The sequence below is a fragment of the Apus apus genome, chromosome 2 (genome assembly GCF_020740795.1).
Source record: "Apus apus isolate bApuApu2 chromosome 2, bApuApu2.pri.cur, whole genome shotgun sequence".
Classification (NCBI taxonomy): Eukaryota; Metazoa; Chordata; class Aves; order Apodiformes; family Apodidae; genus Apus; species Apus apus.
Genome location: NC_067283.1, coordinates 70,223,006 through 70,250,981, shown reverse-complemented (window position 1 = coordinate 70,250,981; position 27,976 = coordinate 70,223,006). Strand labels below are relative to the sequence as shown.

General features: G+C 44.9%; 2 protein-coding genes across 4 annotated transcripts in view; one reads left to right on the top strand and one right to left on the bottom strand.

The window, feature by feature from the left end:
* The first annotated feature begins 73 nt into the window (after positions 1-73).
* On the top strand, positions 74-6,021 carry PSMG4 (proteasome assembly chaperone 4). Its single transcript, XM_051612135.1, has 3 exons — positions 74-304; positions 455-530; positions 5,495-6,021. The coding sequence occupies exons 1-3, from the start codon at positions 116-118 to the stop codon at positions 5,614-5,616; spliced, it is 387 nt and encodes a 128-aa protein (XP_051468095.1). The 5' UTR covers positions 74-115; the 3' UTR covers positions 5,617-6,021.
* A 1,113-nt stretch (positions 6,022-7,134) lies between these two features.
* SLC22A23 (solute carrier family 22 member 23) overlaps positions 7,135-27,976 on the bottom strand; it is a 118,076-nt gene continuing 97,234 nt past the window's right edge. For 2 of the 3 annotated variants that reach the window (XM_051609803.1, XM_051609804.1), the window contains 5 exons: positions 25,314-25,416; positions 22,055-22,287; positions 19,423-19,455; positions 17,318-17,441; positions 7,135-11,555 (listed from right to left, as the gene is read on the bottom strand). In XM_051609803.1, coding sequence (XP_051465763.1) covers positions 11,198-11,555; positions 17,318-17,441; positions 19,423-19,455; positions 22,055-22,287; positions 25,314-25,416 — 851 coding nt within the window. In that variant the 3' untranslated portion in view covers positions 7,135-11,197. Of the gene's footprint in view, positions 11,556-17,317; positions 17,442-19,422; positions 19,456-22,054; positions 22,288-25,313; positions 25,417-27,976 lie in introns of those variants that run through there. The other variant, XR_007888528.1, reaches the window with a different exon arrangement.

Genomic DNA, 27,976 nt, shown 5'->3' with positions numbered 1-27,976 from the left:
CCCGGGGGGCGGCACCGGGCGGCGGGGCGGGCTTGGGGCCGAGCACCGCCTCCCCGGGCGTGCGGGGCGGGCCGCTGGCTGGGGCCTGGCTCTCCGAGAGCCGGGAGCAGCGCGGATGGAGGCGGCGGGCAGCGGGGGAGCGGCGGCGGCGGCGGGGGGCGGCATCGCCCTGCACGACTTCAGCGGGCGGCTGGGCGAGCAGCAGGTGCACTTCCACGCCATGCGGCTGCGGGACTCGCTCTTCCTCTGGGTGGGCGCCGCGCCCACCCTCGCCAGCCTGGCCGTCGCCATGTGCAACCCCCGAGTGAGTGTGTCCCCTGCCGGGGTTCCCCCCCCTGCGGCGGGGCGGGAGGGAGGGAGGGAGGGCGGCCCGGCGCCTTGTGGCCTCCGCCTCGGGCCTGCCGCCGCGCTGCCGCCGCCTGAGCCGTGCCCGCTGCTGTGCTCCGCTTTGCAGGACAGCGTCCCGGTGGCCGCCTCGCTCCTGGGAGACCCCTCCGACCCCGCCTCTGCCTCCCTGGCCCAGCGGTTGGGTAGGTGCGGGGATGCTGCGGGGATGCTGCGGGGGCGGGGTGGGGCGGGCTGCCCCTCCGCAGGGGCGGGGAGACGGGCGGGCCCGGGCCGCGGCCTTGCTGGGAGCCGTGGAGAGTTACCGAAAGCCTGTTGTTTAATACCCCAGCCCCGGCTGTGTCTGTGGGGCGGAGGAGGTACGTACCGGTGCCCAGCGAGCGGGATGCTCAGTGCTTTTCCACTCTCTGCTGGGATGTCGGGGGTTTTCCTCCCTGTAAAGCTGTGGTACTTCCGTGCTGCGTTTTGCCTGAACATGAAGCCAGCCCTCGTCACGGCCCCTGAATCCTGAGGAGTTCCGGCCTGGGAAAGCCCTGGATCATCCCAGAGATGCTACTGTTTGATCTGACTTGGTCCTGCAGCACGTAGTGGGCACCTCTGGGGGTGTCTCCCATTTTCAGCACGTGTGAGAGGGTCCTGCTGTACCTGCTGACGTAGCCAGATTTCTGAATCTGAACCCTAACTTTCAAACCCCTGTATCTCTCAAAAAATGCTTAGCCTAGTACATCCCAGCACCCTCACACCTCTGGCAGCTGCATCACGCTGGTCACACATCATCACCTGCCAGTAATCGATGCAGCTCCAGCTGGTGAACTGCTTGTACCTGTTACTGGCTTTTATATGCGAGACACTGCACAGCTCAACCTCATCTTCTGTTGTTCCAGTTGGAAAGGCCACAATATTCTTCTTCATTACCTGCGTACTGTTCTCCCTGACGGGGAATATGTCCTGAGTTTGTGTTGTCAGGCAGTTTCACAAGCCTACTTCTCTACAGCCACTAATGTCTATATAAAAAGGTTTGCTCACAAGACTGATCTTTGGAAAACAGTACTAGGGTTCTCTCTTCATCCTGGTAAGTTACCTTTCAATAACCACTGTTGTAGTCTCTCCTGGTGGCAGCTTTTTCTCTACATACTGGGTTCAGTAATTTCCACTTTAAGTAGTAATTCTGTGGGGTACTGTATAACATGCTTTCTTTATGTGTAATTAGTACAATATCCTTAAGTAGTTAGTAGAAATGTAGTCAGAGAGGGTTTACTCTGGATAAAGTGTAACAGTTTATTCAGTTTTCTGTTTCCTCATTAATTTCTCCTGAATCTTTCTCTAAGCTTCTGTGCAGCGTTGGAGTCCCATAACAGCTCTAATGTGTCTTAGTGGTTCCCACCCTCCTGTCCTGTTTTTCTTTAGCATGTGTGCTCTCTTTCTTCTTAAAGATTTATTACAGATTTCATACCTAGAGTTGGTAATAAGCTGTCATTTATTACATTAGTTCCTTCAGTGTTCTAGGACAGAGGCTGTCTGAGTCACCTGATTTTTCTCACAGTAAGTAAGTTGTGCTGCCTTTTTTTTTTTTTTTTTTAAGGTCTGTTTCTCATTTGCATTGCTAATTTCACGTAGTATCTTACTGAGAACTGATAGTGTTGCTAGGTTCTGGGATATCAATTATTTTTTCTCATCAGAGCAAAATGCACCTTCCTGTTTTCTTTTTGTTTGTGTGCCTTCATTATGTGTCTTTCGTTATTTCATCTTAAGCTTTCTTTGCCAGCTGCAGCCCAGATAGGCTTTTTGGTCAATGTTCCTCTGTGTCCATGCCATCTGGCCTCTGCGTTGCAGATTTCCTTGCTAGTCAGTCTCTTGTATTCTTTATAGATGCTATTCTTGTGCTCTCCTGCTTTAGGTATACTGTATTGAGGAAGGCTGTAGACCTTTTTCAGCTTTGGTTGGAAAGAAAAAGTCAATAATACACTTCTGGCTTTGAATAATGATGTGCTTCCTCTTCCTCTGATCATAACTGACTTTTGAGAACAGAAATAAATCTTCTTTCTCAAATCCTGCATCTTCGTATTTAGGCCTGCTTTTGTCAATCCAGCAATTTAAGTCAGCTCTTAGTCACTTAGTCCAAAATTGTTTATTTTCCTGAAACCAGTGGATCTGGAAGATCATCACTAAGCATCTCTGTATCATTTTTGTTTCATGAAGTGCTTGGTATGGAATCTGTGTTCTGCCTTGACTAGAAGCACCAAGCTTTGCTGTTTATTGTTGTTTAGTTTTCCTCTGGGAAATTAAATCCTTGGTACTCCCACATATTCTGTAATAAGAGGTGCTATTCACAGCCCAGCCTGACTTGCAGCTCTGCTTCCTAAGTAGCCTTTTTTAACCATCTTGCCCTGTGGTAATTTTCAGGCAGGCAGTATTTTTAATTTTTTTTTTCATTCTTCTATGCTGTCACCATTTTTTCCATGCTTCTTCTATGATGATCTTCACAGGCACTGACATGTTCAAATGGCAGTGTATGCAGCTGAAGTATTTTTATTTCTTATACTTCCTAGTTGCAGTCTATCACCTGCCTTTTGTTCCTGCAATGTCAGGTTCTCTGCCCTGGAGAAGGAGTTTCACACTCCCATGCATCTGTATACATGTTCTCTCATTGTTTTCTTTATAGCCTGGAATGAGTCCTAGCCAGGGCAGCTGTATTTGGAGTACTGGCTCTGTCTTTTCCATTATTTCACATTGTTGTTGGTTTGTTTTGTTTATTTATTTCCCATTGCAGAAGACACATTAGCTGTGTTCTGATCTCTCTTCAGCTACTTCTGTCTATACCTGTTTATATCAGGTACCTGAGTGTTTCTCACCACCCTGCCCAATTGTGCTGGCATGAGATGGGTCTCGCTAGTCAAGAAACCCAAATCCTAAAAGGTGTTTTCTTGTGGGTTAGTGGAGTCCAATTCATGAGGAGGTCTTGTGCATTAGTGCCTCCCTTACCTTCATATGCCAAAACCCCTGTGCTTTCAGCCACAGTGACTGCTGAATAACTCCATGACCTCATCTTCCCACTGCAGGGACTGGCAGACTCTTGGTGAAGATCATCTGAAGCTCCTTTTAAGTCTTTCCCAGTTGGTCACAGTTCTCCCCCCTTTTCCAGCACGAGTGATCTACAAACCTGTGCCTAACACTTGTTCTGCCGTTTCTCCTCCCACTGGGCTCCTCTTCAAGCTTAGATTTGGGCCCTGCCCCTGTGAGGTTGTAGCAGTAGGTCTGTGCTGCTGTTGTGCCTCTTGGCATTCATCCTGGATGATGGGCTGTCAGGGAAGCTTTTCCTCTGCTTCCAGGAGCTGGTGCAACAGGGGTTAGCAGCCAGGCTGTGTGAAAACAGCCCTGCTGTGGAGGGATTTTGGGTAAGCCCTGTCTTTTGTGATTTTCTGCTTTAGTTTACAGTTGCAAATGGTCTTGCATGGAGGCATAAGATCTTCTTCCCTCCTCTCTCCTTCTCGCAAGAGTCCACCTGTCCAAATGAATCCACAAGAAGTGGGGACCAAAAAGGTCCTGATGGCAATAGAGCTCTTCGTGCTTCTTGGCATAGGCAGCCCTGAGGGATTCACAGTATTTCCAGGAACGGGAACAGCATCCCAGAGACTCAATCAAGTCATATGCAAATGTAATTAAAAAGTTGAGTTTTGACACTGCAGTGTATGTTGTAGCTTCATTAGATAGGATAATGGTATTAATTAGTTCAGAATTAGCATTGCATTCATTCAAGGCATGATGGTTAAGTGCTTATAAAATGTGCTGCTTTATACAACAAAATCTGATGCCAAGCACTATTATTATTATTTTTTTTTGCAATCAGAGCAACGTGGTGCATTCTATCAGCATTTTATAGTGCCAAGTCTTAAAAAGGCAAATGAGTCTTATTTCAGAAGCAGCCCTGCTTAGTGAGCCAGGAAGCTGGTAACCTGTTAGAATGGTTAATGATAATAAATTGATTTGCATAATAAAAATGCCTCAGGGATTCTGCTTAAGTCTATTTTATATGTATATATAGATTTCCTGTAGTTAACTTTCCCATTTAAAAAGGATTGAGATATTAGGCGTACTGGTGAGTTTATCTTCACTTTTTAAAATTTGAATTCAGATGGTATTTTTGAATGTTCAGCAAAACAGTCTGATTGCTCCCTAGGATTGCTAGTTCCCAGCTAATTTCCTGCTGGAATATCTTGTGATCCAAATGCCATTATTTTGTCTTCTATGTCACACAACTCAATTTAAATCTAGACTCTATTTTTCCTCTATGATGCTGATATTCTTCACAAAGTTTAGCTTTAGCAGTGTGTAAAGAGAGTTACAAATTTGCTATATTACTGTGGTAAAATCTAGAGTAGAATTCCATTTTAGTTACAAAACACTTCTTGGTGTTACCTATTCTACTCTGATAATTCAGTCTTCCCACCCCAGTGGACATTATTTTGTTCACTGTTAATTAGCTCTGTCATGGAAGGCAGCTCTTAATTTTATAGCACCTCTCTCTAGGTATTTGGCATTACAGTCACCTGGAGCTTGTCCTTGGCTTCATCATATGCAACCCAGATTCTCCAGCCTCCTGGAGTGTTCAAGGACACCCTATAAAAAAAGGTTAAAGGAAACAAAATTGTTGATAGCATGCTTAGACAAGAGTGGTGTAGACTTTTGGGAGCCTTTTTAGGGGTTCATAATGAAACAGAACTTTGTTAAGCGGAGCCTGAATATTTTATTGAGCGCTTCCCTTCTGTAAGTGTTTTCACAGCATGAACTTACCTACTCACAAACTGGACATCAGTGCCAAGAGTATAGCCTGTGGTTTCACTCAGACTGTACTGTATTCAAGAAGCATCCAGTATCCACAGAAAACACTGTGAGGCTTTTTACATTGGGCCAAAACCTATTTGATAGTCACCAGGCTTATACTGCCCATTTCAATGATGTGCTTACCTTTGCCCAACGTGCCAACACACAGGTACTTGTTCTGTTATGCCTTTATAGCTGGGTCCAGCACGGCAAGAGAATGTTATCTTAGAAACCTGCATGATACCTTTTTAAAAAAATGCTTGAACACCATCATCACTTTTATGTATGAGCAAACTATATCTGAATACTCTTTTTTTGTGTGTTTTAGCCAGCAAGACCAAAAAACAGATATTTGTCAGCTACAATCTTCAAAACACAGACAGCAGTTTCACCTTACTCATAGAAAACAGGATCAAAGAAGAAATGATGGCTTTTCCAGAGAAGTTCTGACTTTCCATCATTGTAAAATAGCATGAGTTTTTGTTTTAGAAAAACTGATTCCAGTTTTCACACTGATACTGAGTGTATTTGGTTTGTATTGTTTTGATTGAATTTGCAGTTGTTCTTAATTATAGCTGAACCTAAATACAGTTTGGTTTGAATTGTTATTTATTTTTTTTCCAAATTTGCTACCCTGGTAAGTAGAGGATAGACAAGTAGATTACAAAACATGCTGCAAAGTGAGAACATCATTGTAAGAGTGTATGGCCTGCATGCAATAGAGGGACCTGCTGGGAAATCTGTTCCAAATTCTACCTGTATAATTATTCTACTATGTACGAGTATTGAACATAGTATAGCAGCTTTTAATGTTCAAATAAAAAAAAGCACATACCATGGTTTTAGTACTGAAAAGCTGTAACATAAAATGAGTGTTACGTTGCTCTGTCTTTTCAATCCCTGCTGGTTATAGTACTAGTGCTCAGCACTGGATTTCCTTCCATCTCGTGGGCACTGGGAACAGTAGAGGGGTTTCATGAATGTTTTCCTGCAAGTCTCCGAGGGCCATGTAGAATGAAAAAGCACAGCTTGAATTTTGGACAACAGATAAATCTATCAGGCTGCTAGGAGAGCATCATGTGTGTAAACCAAGCGTACTCATTAGAAAAATCAGTCATCACCACCACCACTGATGCAAAGCATCCTGCTGCTGCATCTCTGGACTTGCTTTTAGGTAGGATGGATATCCTTTCTGAGGCAGATCCATCATCTATCTTGTTCAACAAGAAGGGCAGCTAAAAGTGCACTATACAAAAAAAACCCCAAACCAACCACAGAGCTAACAGTATGGTGACCATTTGCAGCTGGTAGTACGTGCTGTGCTATGGGCCACCACCCATTATTCACAACAATTTTGAGGAACCCTGAGTGTAGCAGCCTGATGAGCTAAACCAGGTTATTTTTTTTGCATTGCAAGTTAAACTCTGATTCAGACATAAGCTTCTGGTGCAGATAAAAATATTAGTGCTGCTGCTAGACAACCGTCCCAACAACCTACAGAAAACTGATGATCTTACCTTGCTGTGGTGCTACAATCAGCAATTAAAACCAATAACCAAGAGGTTGCTGATGTAGAAGGTGTAACCCCTGATGAGTCTCTTGTCCAAAGGGGTTTGAACACCCAGTGGCTTCAACATTGCACGTTTGATGTAAGCACAGAGGGCCCTTCCTTACCTGGTGGGAACAGCCACCAGTCCTCAGCCGCAGTGCAAGACCAGAATTGCAAAAACCAACGGTTGGAGGGTATTTTCTGTTTAATTTACACCACCCAGGAAAGCAACTCAACTGTTCTTCTATGGCTGAATGTAAAAGGTAATTAGTTGCAAATCAATGTGTTGATTAGTCCAATTTTAAACCAGCTCATTCTGTTTCTAGAGGAGAGCAGGGCTGTTTGCTGAGGTGTCACATTAGCTGCTGCCAGGTTGTTTCAGAAGTCACTGCAAGGGAGCCAGACCAAGGAGAGCAAACTGATGGGACAATGTCATTTTATTCTGTACATTTACATACAAAGTTATTTTCAGTAGGTACAACAGATGTAACATCATGCAGACATTTAGCTTGTAAGACTGTTTTCAGTACTTGATTTAAGCTTGTGCTATAAGGAAGCACCACCAGACTATTCATGATCAAAACATACAGTAACACGATTTTTTAAAAACTTCATCAGAAACTGAAATGGGGAGGGAGGTCTCACCCACTAGACATAACACATCATACTCCTTTCCCGAAACATTTTACACAATACATTTAAAATGAGGTTTGTCATTTTAATTTTCTTAAAAAAAAAAAAAAAAAGGTTACAGCAGGGGAGATCATCCCCCCACTTAATAGTGTTGTCTTATGTGCCAACTACAGGCGCCACTTGACTTGACATTCAGAGTTCAGTTAATGGCACTTCTGCTTCCAATTTGGTGACCTTTAGTGTTTGGCTCCAGGAAGTAGCAACAGTTAAAATACTTCAATTAAAAAAAAAAGGCCAAAAAAAAAAAAAAAGGCCAGTTAATGAAACTGAAAAGTAACTCTCACAAACTCCTTCCTGAGTTGCCACAAAACACTTGCAGACAGAAAATGGATAACTGTCATTATCCATTTGCAGTGTGTCTGGCAACAAAAGCAGTACTGAAGCCTTAAAAGGGGGGAAAAAACCCCCAAGATCAAGCATAATGTCACTTTCACATTTTTGTTTAAACTCACAAAGACGCAAGAAAGCCCTTAAATGGTAGACCCAAAGAAAAATCCATTGATGGGCTTAGAGGTTACTGAAGGTTCACAGAAAAAGGCCAGAATGGACAGGACAGCTTTGGCCACTTTCCCTGCTGCAATGGCCAGAAAGAGCCTCCTGAGAAAAGCCTTTCCTGGTGATGGCTGTGGAGCTAATGGTGCCACAGACTGAGAGCCCTGTCCTGCTATGGGACTAGGCAGAGGACAGAAAGCACCTCCACTTTTTGTTTCTGCCCAGCTGCATCTCCTGGTACCCGACTCCTCCACATGAGATATGCTTAGCAAAAGCTTTCCAACTCTGTGAGCATGTGTGGGAAAAAAAATGGCAGAGGTGTTGATCTTGTCAGGAAAAGGAGCAAAACTGGAGCTGCCAAGGCAGAAAATTAGTTTGTGCTTTATTGTCATGACGGAAGCAGAGGGCCAGACCAACTTGAAATGTTGGGGCTCCCCACTTTGAAGATCAGTACCAACTACTGGGTTTCAGGTAAAAGTAGTTGGTTTCAGGTAAAACACCCAAAAAGGCAGCAAATCAAGTCAATTTTATAAGAATAGTAATAAAAAAAAAATTGCCGCAAGTTCCTGTCACCTAGTTGGTTTATTACATAAACATTGATATGTTTAAACAACTATTCTCTTCCCTGGGCCTCTCTGTCATCAGAGAGCAACCACCAGAATAGGAAACGATAAAGCGCAGCGAACAAGAGCAGTGGGCACACCAGGACTGCTGACAGTGCTGGAAGCATCTGATTCAACAGGCTCGTGGATGGTCTACAAGAGCTGTACCGTAGCTTGAGCACACAGGCACAGAGACCACGAAGGAAGGAGCTGCTGGCAGGGCGCGATGGATGGCAGGACACCACTCTCTGCCTCTGCACTTGACCCTGCTCCTCCACTTTGAGGCCCTTTTCCTTTAAGACTTGTTGTACTTCTTCAATTTTTTTGTTGTGAACCCACTTTGGTGTTTCTTTTCCCCCCCTCCCCCCAGTGTGTGCGATTTGCAACAAGCATCTCTTTATCAAAGGCAAAAGTTATTGCACAAATTTGGCACGTGAATACTGCATAAATGGGGAAGGTCTGGGTTTTTTCCTTAGGTGGACATAGACTGCAGAAGTCTCAGCACAGAACAAAAAGAGAAGCAGCCACGCTCGACAATCAAACTCGAGTGTAAGGAAGGTTGGGCTCTCACTGTCACAGCAAGTCTAGCAAAGGTGAAGAAAAACAGTACTGTAAATTTGGGCAAAACTACCATCAACTGGTCCAGTGTTTCTTACCAGGCTCAGGAAGAACTCGAATGTCCACATCCTCTGTACAAAAACTAGCAGCTTTAGGACAACATTGTTACTCTAAACACAACAATCTCTGTTGCTTCTGGCAGGTCCACCCTGTCCCCTTGCTCTCGTCAGCATCCGAGGCTGCGCTACTTACTGCATCGCCTACCTCTGACTTATTTGGGCCTGTAAGAGGACATTGGCAGCCCAACGGAGGATGGAAATTGTTAGGTACAGTAGTTAAATTGACAATATATACAGCACAGGGGGAGGGGGGGAGGGAGGGTAGAGGAGTACAGGGCAAATGAGTGCTTTCCATGCGCGTGAACGCAAGATGTACATCAAACAAAGTGGCAATCATATGGACACTCAATACAACATCGACATCCTGCTGCTCTGTTTGCTTGAACGTCTGCACGACTGAGCAATCACAAATGGATGGCCTGAGTGAGGAAGGAGAAGAGGAAGGGGGAGGAGGGAGGTTAACTACAATGCAAGAAAGCTGTTTGTTTACAAAGGACTTGCATTGGACTAGATCCTCACGATATTCACGCAGTGAGAACCAGAAGCCAATGGCTAAAGGAAATAGTTGGTTTGGGGGCTGGAGAAGTCAAGTGGCCATTATCAAAGTGCCATCTGCACAGCAAGAGACAAACTGGATGCTCACTTTGCTTAGCCTAGAGTAGGATCAATCCAATTTAAGGAAACTTTTTCCCCCCCTTTTTTTCTGAATGAAAATCCTACAAGAGCACAGGTAGGGAAGGGGGAAGTGTGGGTGAGTTAATTGTATATTCTTGGGTCAGAACCAGAAAACATCTCTAAAAGCCCCAAGATGCCCAACAGCAGACTATAAGTCATTATTTACAGGCTATCGATTCATTCCTCTCCAGTAGTCACTTAAGCATTTTCTCCACTTAAACTGATAAGAAAAACCCTGTTTCCAAAAACAGGTAAGGCAATGCCAGGACACTCTTTTCCCAGGAGTGGGAATCCCAGCTGTGCTGCCTTTTGGAATAAAAGTACAGATTGTAACCCATGCTCCTTACTTTTTGTCCCTGCTGGTCTATGCTTTTCTCCTGGAGCAGTTGACTGGAGATTCTGGACCTCCTAGTAATTAAAGCCACTCTCAGCAAAACTAATTTTTGCATCATTGGTCAAATAATTTATATCATGTATGTTACTAGTAAACACCAACGGGAACCACCTAAAGTAGATTAATGGACTGTTAAAATGCAGAAGGCTGATTCTCTTTGAAAATCAGACTGTTTGGGTAGGATTTTCTTCACTGCATTAGGTGAAAAAAAAAAAGAAAGTACTAATTTAGAAAGTAACTTGTAAGTTCACATGGGCTATAAAAACGAACATAAGATGCAGTCAGAGTTTGAGTCACAACAGGCTTTGCTTTTTTTTTTTTTTTGCTTTCTTTTTTGGTCTATACAAACACAGCAGGCAACCTGGGCACTTGGACTTCCTAGACAGGCAGAAGAACGTTGCACAAGTCTAAATTTCAGTCAATTCAACTTTGCAGTGGATCCCTCTTTCCTTTAAAGAAACACAAAACCAAAACAAAAAACAACCCCCCCTTGGTTTCTTTCTTGGAATGGCTGCACCTCTTACAAGAAGATGGCTTCATTTTTGTGATCTATGAAAGGAAAAGGAAATAAAGTGCTTCTTGAGAATAAATCAAAATAAATATACATATTTAATGGCAGGAAAAAAAAGACTTCTGAAGGGCTACCTCCAGCCAGGTCTTTTCTCAGATGAGTCTTCCCCCATAATGTTTTCAAGAGCAATCTGCAAAACAGTTGAAGATGCCAAAAGTTGCTTTAGCAGCAGAGTTGAATTCCCCAAAGTCTGTGTCTGCTCCATCACTGGTTTGTAAAGTCTGTGCAAAACACCTTTGCCCAAAGTGCTGCTCCTCCTGCACAACAGCATCAAATAAAATACAAAAGAAAGAGGAAAAAAGAAAAAAACCAACCCGAACAACCCAACAAAAAAAAAATAAAAATAAAACAAACAGAAGAAAAAAAAAGTCCACCCAGTTACATCGACTTCATCCCGTTGGCAGTGGTGTTCTCTGAGATTCCGTCACTCACAGCTGCTGAGTCGTGGAGGCCGGAATAATCCTTGAGTTCAGAGTTTGTCAGGAGCAGGGGCTGCTCCCCCTTCTTGTGCGGCAGGAGGGGCTGCCGGGTGTAATGTTCCCCATCCGGGATGTTCTCAGGCAGGTTCTGGTTCTTGCTCTCCGGCAGCAGCAGGATGCAGATGATGCAGATGAGCGTACAGCAGGCGAAGATGACGTGGTGGAGGAAGTAGCCTTTCTGGTTGTGGAGCTCCATGATGGGGGCGGTCAGGCGGCCAAAGCCTGCGCTGGCCAGGACCAGCCCCAGCCCTCCTCCCCTGCAAACACAGCAGAGGTGAGAGCCTGGCCCTGCAGCTTGCTCCTACCAGCACAGCCCCATCAGCTCTGTCAGGTTCCCCAGACTCCCCGCCTCCCATGCACCCAGGCACTTGAAACCCGTAAGGCAAAGCTGGTTTGCTCACAGCTTTTCATGCTGTACAACTGCCCCACTAGGGATTTGCTTTGCTGCTGTAGATCACCACTGCCTACCTGCCTATGTGGGGGGCAAAAAACCTATACTACACTCACTCAAGTACCTTTTCACATCCATATAACTGCCCTGTGGAAGAAGATGAGAAGCACTATCATGTGAGTGTGTAGACAGCCCTCTAAAGCATTGCTATGTCCAAGTATTCCTATATTCAGCAAGGAAAAACCAGCCTTCTCCAGAAGCAGTAGGTGTGGGAGTCAATTTTCGCTGCCTCTAAAGTGTTCCATATCAATCAGCAGTGGAGGCAGGAGATTAGACTTTACAGGTCACTGCCTCGATCCATTATACCAAAAAGTGAATGCTGAAATACTATCTCCATAAAAGTGTGCTGTGGCTGGAACCTCTCAACACACTGACATTGTAATAACATCCATGATTTTCAGAAAAAAACCCAACCAAACAACAACCAAAGCTAAAGATAAAATAGCCAGTGGTCAAAATAGGAGAAAAAGAGTTTGGGGTTAGTTTTCGAGACCTCCTCTTAACTCACTGTACAAGTTGAGGTAGGTCCCTCACTGAACTCTCTCTTGCTCTCCTTGTAATACAGAAAGGGGTTACAAAAAGGTTAATGTTGGTGAAATGCTTAAATTGTAAGTAGGTAACTTTCTAAAATATTCTTTATGGCACACATGCTTATTTATTCAATGCACTGTGCTTTCATATCAAGATCACGCATTAAAACTTTAAAAAATGGAAGTGTGAAAAGAACCTCATCTCCCTTCAGTCACAAGCATGGAAGTTATTGCACAAGCCAAATTCAAGGTTCTTTCCTGATGCAAGACTGTGTAAGCAACTTCTCCTGCAATTCCTGGTGTTGCTCACTGATGCCTCCCCAGGTCCCAGAGCAGCTGTGCCTGGCACACCCCCAGCCACACCCACCCATCCACCTGGTTTTGAGACACAGCTCATGCTCCCAGGGCCTGTCCCTGCTAGGTGATCCTGCACAGAAGCATTGCAGGTGTTTCTTGGGGCAGATAATTTCCTCCTCCTGCCACAGCATGACCGAGGTCTCCGGCCAGCAGTGTCACCCTCAAGTGACTCATTTTAGCAACATCTCTGAGAGCAAGCAGCAGCTTGTCCTTCATATTCCAAAGATCCTGCTGCCTGCAGAGGGAGATGTCCCCATGAGTTTAATTGCTGGCACCCTGCTCCCCATTCCATCACTGAGCTGGCCCAGGCAGCATGCTTCCTGTGGCTCCTCTGGGAGATGCCACCTATTCCCAAACCCTCTGGTGATCAGACAAGCTCAGGTGCTTCCGTTCCTGGCCTAGGGGTAGAGATGTAATTATTAACGATAACTGGACCTCACAGAAGACAACTGCAGAAGGCAGACAAACTGCTTTGCATCAACTACTTGAAAAAAAAAAAAGTTTCATCGACTGTTGAGCATACTGGAAATCACAGCTCTATAAACCTACAAATGCCAAATTCACTCAGCCAGCCACCGTGTCGTGTTAAAGCTAATCTTCACCCAATCCTTCCCCAAATCCACTGCTGCTTACTTGACAGCTAAAGGGCAGCAAGCACAGGTTTCAAAAAATGCTCTTGGGACACTGACTGGATAAACAATTCATGTATGCACCTCCTAAGTTTCCAGATCAGCAGAGCATCTTTCACAGACAAGAGATTTCCCCAAAATACTGCAAAAGCCCTTATTAAAAACTTGCCAGATTTCTGGTAGCAATTTAGAAAGCCAGCTGAATGGGGCCATTGTGCAACTGGCCTCCCTGCAACTTCATTAATACGCTCACATGAGTAATCGACACAATCAGCCCCCAACGCTTGGCAAATCACTCTCCAAGTTGGCTCTGGAGCAACAAAAGCCTGGCTCATTTACATCAGCATTTGCTACAACTAAATTGTATCTCCTCCACCAAGAAGGACCTGAGGTGAGTTTTAAAAGCTGCTGTAGAAGAACATCAAGCAAGCTGAAAGGAAACGGGAAAGGGCAACAACAAAGACAGCTCTGTCATTATGGGTCCAGCAGCTTTGGATTTGGAAGGGGAAAAAAAGTTTTTCCATATGACATCAGTAATCGGGGCAGGCATCACTTTATCCAGCACCACCAAAACCTGGCAGAAGGGGGCTTGAAAATACATTTGGTACACATAATTGACTATACTGCAAATACAAAAATGGGGGGAAAAAAGAAAACTGAAAATACTGTCAGGAATTTTTTGCTGTCCAAATGAACATCAGGAGAATGGGTACAGGGCAAGAAAGGCAGCAGCCTCATCATTCACACTGGTTTGCAGCCGCTGTGGGGCAGCAGGTGGAGATCAAAACCAACCATGGTGTTTTGGGACACCACTCTGCCTTAGTATGGGTCTTCCCATGGCAATGGACTGGTGCCTGTATTTCAAATGCACTCCAAGGTGCAGATTGGAACTGAGGGAAGGAGTGTGAGGGTTGCTGGCACCCACAGTGAGCCCCAGCTTTTTCCGCTAGCACCAGTTGCTGTGGGGGTTTCCCATGGCACAGCCCCATGGGTGATCAGAGTTGCTTCCCTGACCCCTGCTTGCCCAGTAGCAGTGAGACAAGAGGTTTTGTGTGAGGTTTATGGTCCTGATATGGGCAAATCACAAAGGGACCTTGGTCCAAAATTTTGTCCTCAGGTAGGCCCTCTCTGATCACGGGGGAGAATTTCCCCGCTTGCTACTGCTGTGTTTTTTCAGAGAATGGGAAAACCTCCTTGCTGATATTCTTTGCTCAAACCAGGCTAAACCTATGAAGGGAGACTTGCCCTTCTCAGCACTGCTCAGGCTAACACAGAAATGTTAATCCTATCTGCCAGTGGCCATTTGTCTGTCTTGAGCAAGGGTCGATACGCAGCATGGCTTGGAGTACAAAAGAGCCAGAGAACTACTCAGGTTGGAGGAGACACTGGGAGAGCACCTACTCCAGACTCCTGCACAAACCTGGGCCAACACTGAATTCAGACCAGGCTTTTTAAGGCTTTGTCCAGTCAGCTCAGCTGTTTTTTGCAGTCAGTCCCTGGAAACCTCTGCTTTTTCCCTGCCTTGCCTTTTCTGCACACAAGGATCCTGTTATGGGCTCATTCCTGGGCCAGAACTTCAGTAACACACCAGGACACTCTTGGCCTCATGGGGCAAGGCACTGCCTTTGAACAGCCAGGCCTGGTTCAGGTCCCAGTAAACAACACTGCACACCACTGGAGATTTGGCTTGAGACAACTATGGATGGGTAAAGATCCTCATTTGGCCATCACTGCCCACTCTGTTTCTTTGGCTGGGTGAGGGCAAAAGCAAGACACAGAGAAGAAAAATCAGATCACTTTTCCACTTGTTAAGTAACCAAGCATACAGAGGATGGGAAGAGGACACACCACGCGTTCCTCAGCCTATTCCTATTTAGCAGTTGTACAACTCACAGTGGTGTTCCCGTCAAGATTATTAGAGATGGATTATCAGTGCCACTTAGTACTTAAATTCAGCATTTGAAAGGAGCTCTGAACTGAAGCCTCTGGTGCAAAGAATGGGAGCTCCCTGGTGAAATCCTACCTGGTGTCAGCAGATGGGAGTGCAGTGCAAGGGTTTGAAGAACCTCTCTGTGTCCCGTGACAGTGTGGGACCATTATGTCTCCAGAACTGGCAGCACCCCATGGTGATGAAGATGGCTCTTTTCCTCGAACACTGCTGCAACCGTTCATCCCAACACCACAGCAGCAGAGCTGGACAGGTGCTATGGGTTGGCCATCATGTCACGGCTACCCCAAAACCAGCAGTGCTGTTTCTCCCACTCAGGGATGGGAGATTACAGGTAAAGGATTTGATCTGGGAAATCCCAAAGATGGCCCCGGTGTCCTTTCTGCCTCCCTTTTCCTTGAAGTTCCTCAAGATTCAACCAAAAGCACATAAAGATGATCTGAAATGCTAAAGAGCATCTGAGACAGTATTTTGGGGAACAGGTTATGAAGGACGAGACAGATCCCACCAAAAAGCAAGTCACAAGGCAGCCTAACCACACCTCTGCCTGAGACAGGTGTATGTACCATCTTGAGCTCCACCTACTAGTTACAGCCCTGAGCAGATATTATGAAGAATTTCACAGTGGTGGGACTGAAAAGTGCTGCAGATTGTCCTCATCCCTATTCATAAACATGGAGTCTGAGGCATATCTAGCTATCGTCACTCGCCTGGTCTTACCCAGCAGAGTCAGGGGAAGCAGAATTCTGGCTCCCAGGCAGGATATTGTCTCTTTCCCTGTAGCAACATGTGTAATTTAAGGAAAATAAACAAGTTGCTACGTTCAGACTACACATCTGACCCTACTTGGCAGATTATCTTCTGGTTCACGTGGCCAACACCTTTTCTGTATGTCTTTCAAACAGAGGCATAAAGGAGGCATTAAAACACCAGACTGACTGACGTGCATAAGTAAGTATCTGTTAGTGTTCATGCTGCTGTATCATCTTCTCACCCCTCACATTGCCTTTCCCTGTGGAAATAACGCTATCTGTAAAGTACAGTCACACAGTCAGGTAGCTTGGAAAAAAAGGCCATGGATCGAGGAGGCTCTGGCTACTCAACTGACAATTTGGCTATGAAACTTTTGCCAAGTCATTGAAAAGGCATATAGTGAAAGAATAAAAAAAGAAGAAAAAAAAAGAAAAATATGAAGAAAAAGGAGTATCGTCTACCCTGTGTCTCTCCTACCCATAAGACCTACATGCCTGGGAAATCCAATGGTGTCAGAGTGGATTCTTGACTCACTGTGGCATTGCTGAAAAAATTCCAGAACACACAAGCACAACAGCGAACACATAAAATGATACAAACACCTGACTATAGAAAGACATTTTGTGGGAAGCTCTCCAGCCAAGATCACCTGCCTGATTTCCACTATTGCCCAGGAGGAAAGCACTCCTCCTTAGAAAAACTTTGAGCCTCTGCTCCAATAGATCTGGGAGCAAAGAGAAAGATGACTTTCTCTGCAATAAAGGCAGACCACACACGCTGGTGCTGCCGTAGGAGAGGCAGGACCGCGGACGCTCAAGAGCATATTAGATGCACCAAAAGCAGTTAACACTGTTGCAACACCTCCTTTCCACTGAAGCACCCCCATAGCTGGCCCAATTCACCTGCCCTACAGAGGCAAGGACTGCCTGCACCTACGCCTGCTCCTCTGCACACCAGTGGAATTTCCCTTTTCATATCGAGCTGCAGGCTTACATGGTCACTGCTTGTACAAATCCAGCAGAGGAAGCAAATCAATAACATGGTTCCACTGCACGATCTGGTTTAGCAAAGTAATGAAAACCGCACTGCACTGTCATACGATGCCGGGCCTGCTGATCACCACCACGATGGGACACAAGGTGGAGCCATCGGAAACAAAGCCTCTCTTTCTACAGACAGGCATTTGCTTAGGCAGCCCGACTGCAGTGACATTAAACTGAAGAGCAGCACCAAAACTGCTTCGAGGTCTCCGATGATGGGGGATTTCCCCTCTTGTGCTGTGCTCTAAGTTACACAGCCAGTTATCAATTAACTGAGAGTAATTTTGAAGATGGGGGCTCCATTGTCTCACCTGATTACTGTGGGTGTGATTTCAGCACAGAAGAACACGCTGAGGCTTCCAACAGCATGCGAAGAAAACATACCCACGATGGAAAAAGCGGTCGAGAACTTGTCTTTGACGCTCTCACTCATACCTGCCAAGAGAAGCGCGTTGATAAGAGGTGAGCACGAGGCCAAACTTCCAAGGAAGAAAACAAGAAAACAGGTTTATGTTAGTCACTCTCCCTAGACCAGAACCCGAGTCATTTTTGTAATACTAATTTAAAACTGGTATTTATAAAATCCATTCCGCAAACACCTGATACTCAAACATGGCAAAAACATGCAAAAAATGGCAGTGATCTCTGAATTATTTATGCCCAGCCACCACAAAAAAAAGTAAAACCCAAGAAAAACCACTTATTTGGGCAGTCTTTTAGGCACCAGCCATTTCCCTCCCACGTTTGACAGACAAGCAGAGGCAGGCAGCATTCATCAGGTTGCCAAATATCTGCTCGGTGGCTAAGGCACTGGGGGAGGCTCGCAGGACAAGAGGTGAAAGAAACAGAAGTGCTTCCATCTCTGTGCTAAGACCCTGCATGTCATCAGTCTGCAAACTGCTGTAACCTCCAGCATGACAGCCTTTGCCTGAGAAAAGCTGATCCCCAGGATGGTGAACCACTCCCTTAAGTCAGCGGGTCCAGCAAGAAACCTCAGCAGATCTAAGCAAAGCTAAAGGAAACAAGTCTCCTCGCCACTATGACAATATATCCTTCACTTGATCCCTGCTCACCACCTTTTGTAGGCGGGGGCAGGATATTTGATCCAGGGTTGTGCAAGCTGATGTGGTCTGTCCTGGCCAGTGAGGAGGCCACAGAGACTATTGCACCGCAGGGGGGGAACATATCGAACCTGACTGAAGCACTGAGGAAAGGAGTGGAGCTTTGCAGCCAGCATCTCCCACCTTCTTCCAGCCAAGTCCCAAGATGTGCCCAGAGAGAGAGCTGCCCACCAGCATGCAGTCCCAAGCAGATGGACTCTCCGGGTTGGATCTAACAAAAAGTTAACGCCTGCTTTTGTTCTTGTTAGAACCATAGAATGGTTTGGGCTGAAGGGACCTTTAAAGGCCATCTAGTCCAACCCTCCTGCAGTCACCTGAGGAATCTTCAACTAGATCCAGTTGCTCAGAGCCCCATCCAACTGGACCTTGAATATTTCCAGCGACAGGGCAACTATGACCTCTCTGGGCAACCTGTTCCAGAGTTTAACCACCCTCATTGTAAAAAATTCTTCCTTATATCTAGTCTAAATTTACCCTCTTTTAGTTTAAAACCATTACCCCTCGTCCCACAGGGCTAAAGGCCCTGTTGAATACACATGCTTTCATGAGAGCAAAAGGTATTAATGAATTCTTTGGTTACATCTTCTGAAACATGCTACAACCTGCTCAGGACTAAGCCCTTTCTGCAGCACTCCCCATGTCTGTGGGAGAGGGCCAATACTGCCAGCAGACAGGGACATGAGCACAGTGTTTTGCAGACTGAGGGTCTCTGGGGCTCCTGGCACCTTCTGCAGAGTGGGTAAGGGTGCAGCACTGACCCCGCAGGGGACCAGACCTTGGGGCTGCTGGGCAAGGACAGGTACACTAAAGCAAACACAGAAGGAGAGGTGTTGTTCCCCTGCAACCTGGCACTGCACAGTTCTTACAGTGCTTCAGCCTGGGATAAGGTGCACAGGGAAGTATTTTCTAAGGTGCCTAAGTCCCCTTATAAAAAGGGTCTTTGGCATCTCGGACATTTCTGGAAAAGTCCAAACTGGGAACGTTGCTTTTGAGAAGACTTTGTGAGAAAGCACTGCCTTATATCTAAAAATAAACCTTGAGGGACCTCTGCACCCTCTCCTGACGTGCAGAGGCAAGTCATGCTATGTGGAGAGGATGCTACACCAAAAGCCTGCATATAAACAAACAGGCCTGCCTATGAGCAGGGTCCCAAAGCACTGTGTTAAAGTGGGCTTTCCCCCTGCACCCTTCTGCAGTGGCAGCTCCACTCCAGGTGCTTCAGCCCCTGCCTTTCAGATCCACCCACTCCCAGAGGAGCACCTCCAGCACGATGCAGACACATCTGTAAACCATACCTGAGTCTGGAAGTTGACTGTATTTTCCAATCACTGGATCCAAGACCATAGAAGTTAGACAGAAATAAGACAGAAAGGGAGAGAAAAAGAGATCATACTTTTGTTACATATGCAATTTATTAAAAAAATCCAACCAAACAAAAAATCAAACCAAAGGTAAAACCCACATACAACCCCCAGCCCCCCCCCCACTTTTCCATGCCATAACTGGCACATCTTCCACAGCCACCAGATAGGACATGCCATTACCAGGCCCCTTTCAGCTGGAGGACAGCATGCTAATAAGGCAGTGATAACAAACACTGCAGTATAGCATTTTTTAGAGCCCCAGAATTACCACTGGGATTAACACAAAGGCCTCTTTGTTGTTAAGGAAGGGGGAGAAGAGAAACTGCCCTCCTGTTGCAGTCCTGAGGGAATGGCCAACAGAGCTTTAGTGAGAAAGCACTGGGGAGAGATCTCTTCCTCCCCAGAACTCTGAGCTGGTGGTCCATGTGTCACCCTAGCCACCAGCTGCCATGACTCCTAACTGTAAAAGACTGCAGGGCAGTACCGGGCAGCAAGGGGAAGGGCAGCAGCATGAGGTGGGCATGTGTCTACTGGTCATCTCCCAGCAGGCTCCTGTGACATCTCAGGAGACAGCCTGCGGTCTGGAGGAAAGGCTGGACACAGTGAGCCTCAAGGTCTGCTGTGGGTTTGTCACTGATGGAGAGAATACCCCTCTCCTTCTCTCACCCTCCTCAAATTCTCATTTCATTTGCTAATTACACCAAAATTATACTAAGCTAAAACAAGCAGGAGGCTGAAACAGATTTCATAATCAGCAGGGTTACTGCTTCTTTCTAGACGCTGTCTAGCTCTTCTGATGAAGAGGGGGGGCATGGTCTAGAGTGGGGGGACACAAGGGCCTCCGAATGTCAAGGCTACCTTTCCTTCCTCTTCTTACCAAGAAAGCATTGAGAGAAGGCTAGGTGCCAAAACAGCAGCAAGCATCTAGAGCCCACAGCTTCTCTTAGTTTTAGCAAATTCACTCACAAAACCACCTAAACCCATTATTGAAAAGGTTGTAATTATTCTTACAGGGTGTTCATTCCCACCTCCCTCACCCCTTTTTCTTGATCCTGAAAAACAGCAACCAGATGTTTATGGCTCTGGAGCAGACTTTCATGGTTCTGGCATCTTTTTTTTCCACTAAACAGTTACATGTTTACTACCTCAACAAACATGTAATGGCCTTAAAAAATTAAATAAATTAGACCCATCTAGTGTAGAAAGACTCTGATGGACACCACCACTAGAACATGGAGTTTTGGGAGATTGCACAAACAGAGTGTGCATCTGCATGTGAATGGTCACATCTGTCACTGGGCTGGGGATGAGATGGGGCCATGGGCTTCTCCCACTCTCAGCTGGGACAAATGGACATGATAAATGTGTGCTCAAAGGGAATGTAAACATCTGTGCCAAGCTGAGAGCAAACACATGTCATTTCGGAGTTTCCTCCCTGTCCTGAAAGAGTTTCCCTGTTTCCCTCCTACACTGCCACAAATAGCATGGTGACTAAAGGTTAACTTAGTAAATGCTTTCAGGAAACACAGTCTGTAAATACGGACGCCTGCTGGATCAGGGCTTCCTTCAGCATGTGGAAATGTTAAATCTTTCCATCCTCAATGCAAAAACCTCTCTCTCATTAAAGCCCTTTATTATTTCTAAACTTAGAAATAAAACCCAGCAACAACCAGTATTCTGATGGTTGTCTCATAGCCAGTTTGTCCAAAGCATGTTTGAACCCTCTTCCCCCTTCCTTGGGATGAGGTTTCATGGCAGAGGGGTCTAATGATTGGCAACTGTAAGAGTGGCAAATCACATCCCGCCTTCCCTCTGCTTCAACATCTCTTTGATCCACCATGTTCAACTTAAAAAAATAGGACAAGGAAATAAAGTTTTAAAAGGAAAGGGAATATTTATGTAGCCATTTTAGTAGCTGAAGCAGCTCAAAAGGGTGAGAGAAAGGTCACCACCTGCAAAGGAGGTAGGGCATTTGCTTTTGGCCCGAACAACCCATTCGAAAACCTGTGTCACCTTATGAAATCAGGTGTATACATTCACATAGACTATGCATACACTCCATATTAAAGGTAGAGTCTCTCGGTTGTGTATTTCCATGCTACCTGTACATTACTCACATGTAGCAAGATGCTCAGAGCAGGCACAGAACACACACCTATTTATTCCTTTCACTCCTGCTTTTTTAGGGGCTATTCAAGAAGCAGACTCAAGAGGGAAAGTTTTCCTTTCCCAACCCCTACTCAGCTTTTTCCCCAGAGGGTATTTCACAGAAATGAAAAGTGTTTTTTGTTTTTGGTTTTGTTTTTAAGTGACAGGCCTAGAAGCAGCTCCAATGCTCCACCAAGCTTCACTACAGGGGCTCACCCAGAACACACTGCCTTTTGTCAGTGAATCTAAGACACTGAGTGTTTGGGCAATCCTTTAAATGAGAACTCAGCTTCTTAAACTAAGCAGGTGCATGGTTTGTCAAATCTGAGAAAGGCAAGGGAAATGCTTATATTTCCTGGTCCCTTATTTGCATGTCAAACTCATGTGGTCTGAAAAGCTCTTGTCTCGAACTTACAGTTGAGAAGGCCCAGCTGCAGAAGCGATGCCAGAGCTGTAAGGATCATGAAAAGCAGGAGTCCTCCTCTCCTCCCCAGAAACCCGACCACTGGGCACATGGCCAGGCAGGATGCCAGTGCAATCCCAGCCATGATGTAGTAGTCGGCGTAGAAGTTCTGGGTAATCGTCATCTTCGCCTCGTGCCCCATCATGCTTTTTGCAAAACAGTGGTGTATGCCGTAGCCAGTCAGCCTGGGGGAAACAGGAGAGGGCAAGAGGAGATCACTGCTGAGAAGGCACTGCAACGTAAATCAATGTAGGAACACGTGAACGCAGGAAGAATTTCTTCTGCTGCAGGAACAAAACATCTGATGCAAAATGACTCAGGCTTCTAGGTGATGTTGTAAAAATAAGCAATGATTAAAAGAAACCAAAGAAAAGCCTCTACTCAACCAGACATATGCAAGCTACTGGCTTCATCTGTTGCTCAAGATTGAGGTATGAGCAGCTTTATAAGGACTCCTAGTGTGTGACTGGTTTTCCTAATGTATTTCAGAATTTGCCTGTCTCAAGAAGGACATCTCTGTTCCCAGTCCATCTGCTGACAGCCACAGAGTCAGTGCTGCTGCAAAGAAGCAGCCTACGTGCTTGGACAGCAAAGCACTACACCATGAAGACGGGTCTTCCAGGAAGACCCACGTGCCTGTGGCATTTGATCTCACTAAAGATTGCATTTCACTTTCCCAGGTAGTCTGTTACAACTGAAATCCCCTTAGAAATGAGTATTAGAAGTCACACACTGCGCTGCAGTGAGTATTATAAATATGAAACAACAAACCCTAATTCAACCTACACATTTACACCACCCTTCATAGCAACGCATCTCCCTTTCTTCTAAAAATTTCTTCATGCTGCCATCAATCAACATCTTGTCACTCCATTTCATTCCTCTTTCTCCTGTATCCCCTGCCTTTCTCCAAAAAAAGAAAATAATAGAAAAGAATAAAAAGGAAGAGAGAGCAGGAGGCTGGAGGCACAGAAGTCAGATGAGAAGCTCCAACATCACCCCTGATGTAGTGCAAAACTGCCCCCATCACAGCAAAAATACCCTGGCTGGGAAGGGCCTCCTGCCCCTGGTGTTTTACACCAGACAAAACGCGTGTCACAAATTAATTGTGCTTGACAGGAGTAGCAGGTACAGATCCAGGTCTCCAAAAAATGAATGGCAGTTACATTACACTGATACACCTCTATCCTCCTGAATGTCAGGAATCTGAAGCTCTGTCACTGTAAACTGGATATTAATATAAGCATAGAAACAGTTGGGGGAATATACAATTGCTGAGTGCATGACAGCCCAGGGCCTGGGGAATTTCTCTTGTGATCTTGTGAATCAATGCTACAGTTCAAAAATACACCCAAAATACCAAACCTATTCCTGCTGATAAAAAACTAGCACAAGTACTTGTTGTTACACAAGAACGTAATTTGCTTTGGATATCTAGATTATAGTTGACTCCTCCTATAAATGAAATACTAATCATCAACACAATATTTAATAAAGGGGCAGAGTTAACCACTGTGTTTCTTCTTTCTCCCTTTTCTGTACATGCAAACACACTTGAAGTTATTTTTTTAGGCCACAACCTATAAACTAAATTAATGTATCATTTGCACTTTGCTTTCCAGCCTGCTTCCCCAGAAATTACTCTATTACTTTACTTCCTGAGGACTTCAGAACAGTTGCTCTTAAAACTAAATACATTTATCTCCTCTTGGAGTCTCAAAATTCCCTGCAAAAGGTTCCTTCTCCATGTTCCATGCTATGAAAATTTAGCACAGCCTCATCTAATGGGAACAAGAGAATTACAATTAAATATTTTTTTTTCCACCCCTTGGAAACAAACACAAAAGCTATTTTCTCAAATATACACCTGCTTCCCACTCTACTTGGATGGCAAACAGCCTCTGTGTGTTATTGCCAGAAGTGATTATTTGGGCTGCCTAGTTCTGGTTTAGGGAATTTCCACTTGTGTCTAAATAAAAAGGGTGAGGGAGAAGGAGAAAATTCCACAAGGCTTTTCACAAATACATTTAACACTGGCTACTAAATCTACCAGCTCAGACTAAGAGGAAAATGCTGTTTCAGAACAGAGGGACTTACCCACTGGTAGGTGGGAGAGAGACACAAAGTCATAAAACCAGAGTTGATTCAGCACCTGACAACACTGGAGACAGACCCCTGAAGTCCCTGTGCTTCTGAGTGACACTCTGCCCAGAACAGAGGCTGCCCTCTCTGGGTTGTGACTGATCCGTGTGTCTGTTAACAGCAGTGAAGGCTGCAGAGTAGAGCCCTGAACTACTGAAGAAAAAGCCACAAGAGAACTATGTGCTTCTAAACAGAGGGGAGTATGGGGCAGATTTCCAGTCTTCTTCCACCTCCCATGTGAAAAAAACACAACTCCAAACCAAACAAAAAAAAACCTCACAAGAGGAATTACAATGGGCATTTTATAAGATCGAAAAATTAGAAAATCCAATCTTCATGGCCTCCCAGAAGTTGGGACTGGTTACAGGCCAAATTTCCAGTCCATCTATTTCTTCTGTACAAGGGGATCAGTTTTGGCCAGAAGGTCTCAGAGCCTGTAATCTGCAAAACCCTCAGGCAGATGCCTGGTTTTGCCCATGTAAGCATGTGCAAGCTAAAGCCTTAGGGTGCGGGCACCACATCATTCTGTACAAGACAGCATATTCTCCCTGTGTGCCCTATGCATGATTTGGGAGAGCTGAAGCACTTTGTAATCTGCTTCTGAAGACCTGTCAAGGACAGCTGTTATACAAGGCAGAAGGCTTGTATTTACTGTCAAGCAACATCTCCCTCTGCAACACAGCTACATCATATGTAAACAACTGGAACTTGTGCTCCTGTGGCATTAATGACTTCAAAAAATCCCACCCACGATGCCAGCAGGAGATGTCTGCGTGTGTCAGCATGTACCAGCACACATGACCACTGGTGACACCAACGCACTTGCAGCACAACACCTGAGAAGACACGTGGTTCTGCTCCCTGAAACAGCCAATGAGTCCCTGCCATTAAAGTTTCTTTGCCATAAAAAAATAATTCCCTGCAATAGCTGGTGTTTTCCTAGGATCACTTATCAGAGACACTAGTGAAGGGTACCACACCTGGAAACAGAGGAGTTCCCCATCATTTCCCATTACTGCTTCCAGTTCACCAACCATGCAACTTTCAAACAGAAGGAGATTGGACTTACGAGTTCACACACAGTACTACGATGTTTTTCCACAGGTTCCTTGTTCCCACCACTTTAACAATGCAGACTTTCTTTGGTCTCCTGGTGATCTCCTTCTCCAGCTCTGAAAAAAAACCAAAAATTATACTTCCAGTGGGAAGAATGAGAAGGAAAAGCTTCACTTGTGAACTACCGATATTCTGAGGCATGTTCTGGAAAGCACAACACTATCAAGTACACTAACAGGAGCTATAAAAATACTGAATAACCTGCCTTAAGTCCACCTCACTTTCCTCCTTTTCCTGCAGACTTCCCTTAACCTTCTTGGGCCTGAAGAACAGCCCAAGAACTCCTTCACACCCTGAGTTTAAAACATGTATATAAAATGGGGGCAGTATGGAGCTTGATCCTAGCAAGCATGATATAAAATTTCCTGAAGAACTTCAGGATTTTGGTAATTTTTAAATCCCCCAGAGTCAGGACTGTGCTTATGCAGTTACAAGACCTGATGCCATTCTGCATTGCAGATTTGAAAAGCCATGGAAAGGACTGGAGCTCAAGCTTACTTCTGAGGGAATTTTTTTGAGGTTTGTTCAAATCCAGGCTTCATAAAAGAAATGGCTAGGACACTGTCAGCTCATCCTCTGCCTGCCCCCCCATTTCAAACATTTAAAATTGCTCTGACGGATGTCATAAACAGAAGACATTTCCCTAATGAAAAATCCTTGGGCATCATCAGCTGTGATGTCTTGGCATTTCAGAAAGCTAAAGCTTTACCATGCCCTTGAAGTGCTGGGCAGCTGCAAGCTAACTTTTCTTTGCCATGCTATAGTAATGCACAAGCCTCGCAAATACTGCACCTGATCTTCTTGTTGGCATAGGACAAAAATGAAGGGCACTGCTCACTTCCCAAATATTATTAGGTTAGAGCCTGAACACCTACCTAAGCATGCCAGCAAAAGCACCATTTCTAAGCTACAGGATCAGTGAGATCTAATGCAAGGGCACAAAGCCAGGTCAAAACGGAAGAAGCTGCAGTTATGAAGAAGCATCCCAAAAAACGTAGCGCTCCAAGAATACAGGCTTGGACTGTTTCTTTAGAGCAAAGACTTGTACTGCTGCTTTCCAGACCAAGTGGGTTCAAAGGTGGCAGCGTGGCCCTGTTCTGGACCGTGCATCCGTTCCCTTTGTGCATTAGCCCGGGTGTCCTCAGCTGTCCCCACTGGCCTGCCCTGACCTCTGCCTTACTCTGCTGAATAGTAATCTCTTTAAGAGATGCAAGGCAGGGAAAAATAAAAGCAAGCCTCGGGGGAAAAAAAAAAAAACAACAAAAAAACCCACCCCAAACCAGAGAGATAAATCACCCTAATATACAAACAAGAGACACATTTGTCTGCTGTTATTTGAAAACTGTATCATAAAAATAATAAATCAAAGAAGTACTATTTACATGCAAAAGAGTTGAGCTATTCACTGCTCACGGGTTACTCCCGGTCTTCTATCTAAAGTAACTACAGGGAATGCTTCTGAAAAAAGCAGCAAAGAGTATTTTACATTAATTATTGTACTTAAGTAGAATACTGCCCTACTGCTTTCCTTACTACCTGATAATATCAATTTCTACGCAGCATGAAGTTCACAAAAGCATAAAGTCAGAGGTGGAGCAAAAGAGGAAAATGGCCAAATTAATATTTGTGCTGCAGGAGCACGTGGCAGGCTCAGCAACAGATCAGGGCTATACTAAAAAAAAAAACAAAACAAGCAATAAAAAATGACGGTACCTAATCTCAAAGAGCAAGGTCAGAATTATTTTTTTACTATGATTCTGGAAAAGAGTAAGTGGGAATAAAAATAATTCAGAACAGCTGAAGCAGTTAGATAAAATAAAGTTATAAAGTCCATAACTGAGCCCAAGCCAAACCTTCCACAGTGAAAAAGTCAAAGCAAGCACTAGAAGCAGCACAAGGTTTGAAAAAGCTGCTGATAGCTGTTCACTATTTCAGCTGAAGGGCAACAATGAAAATCATCACCCAAACAACACACTTTGCAGAGATTTTGTGTGGACATAAGGGTTCACTCTTAAACTGTCTAAGAATGACCAGATCAATCATTCTTAAATAACAAAGTAAAATATCTCCTCTGTCAGCAGAGACAGTTCCCTGATGCCATATCCTTTGGATTTTCTTGAATTGTGGGTTTTGTTTGTTTTTTTCTCAAAGTAATTTTTACTTTTTTTTTCTTTGGGAAGAGAAAGTATATTTTATTGTCAGTATGTGCTTTACTGATCCATAACTTAATAAAATTAAGAGAAGCAACACTTGACTACATCTCTGAGCCAAACACTATTTTGCTCTCTGCTCCTGCTTTGTTCATACATTAGGGGTTGCTACAATCCATATGTTCTTTATTTACTGTCACACATCCTTCTCATGTGCACTCAGGTCCCCTTTTTATCTTTCTTATTAATCAGACTTTCTGAACTAATTCTTGTGTTTTTCACTCAACTGCTATTCTGCCCCCAAGTAACAGACAGCCCATGGGTGATGTGAACTGACAAGCATCTCCTCTGCTTCAGCTGCAGCAAGTATCTCACATGAGGGGGAATTTCACCCCTACTCTACCCTGCCTCATGCAGCAGTGTCCCTTCAGTAGACTCCTGCTTCTGCTCTGATTGAGTTATACTC

Excerpts from the sequence above, each read along its gene's own strand:
- PSMG4 (XM_051612135.1), top strand. The coding sequence starts at position 116 with ATGGAGGCGGCGGGCAGCGGGGGAGCGGCGGCGGCGGCGGGGGGCGGC. Across the intron at positions 305-454 it reads TCGCCATGTGCAACCCCCGA|GACAGCGTCCCGGTGGCCGC; the intron begins GTGAGTGTGTCC and ends TCCGCTTTGCAG. Across the intron at positions 531-5,494 it reads CTCCCTGGCCCAGCGGTTGG|CCAGCAAGACCAAAAAACAG; the intron begins GTAGGTGCGGGG and ends TGTGTGTTTTAG.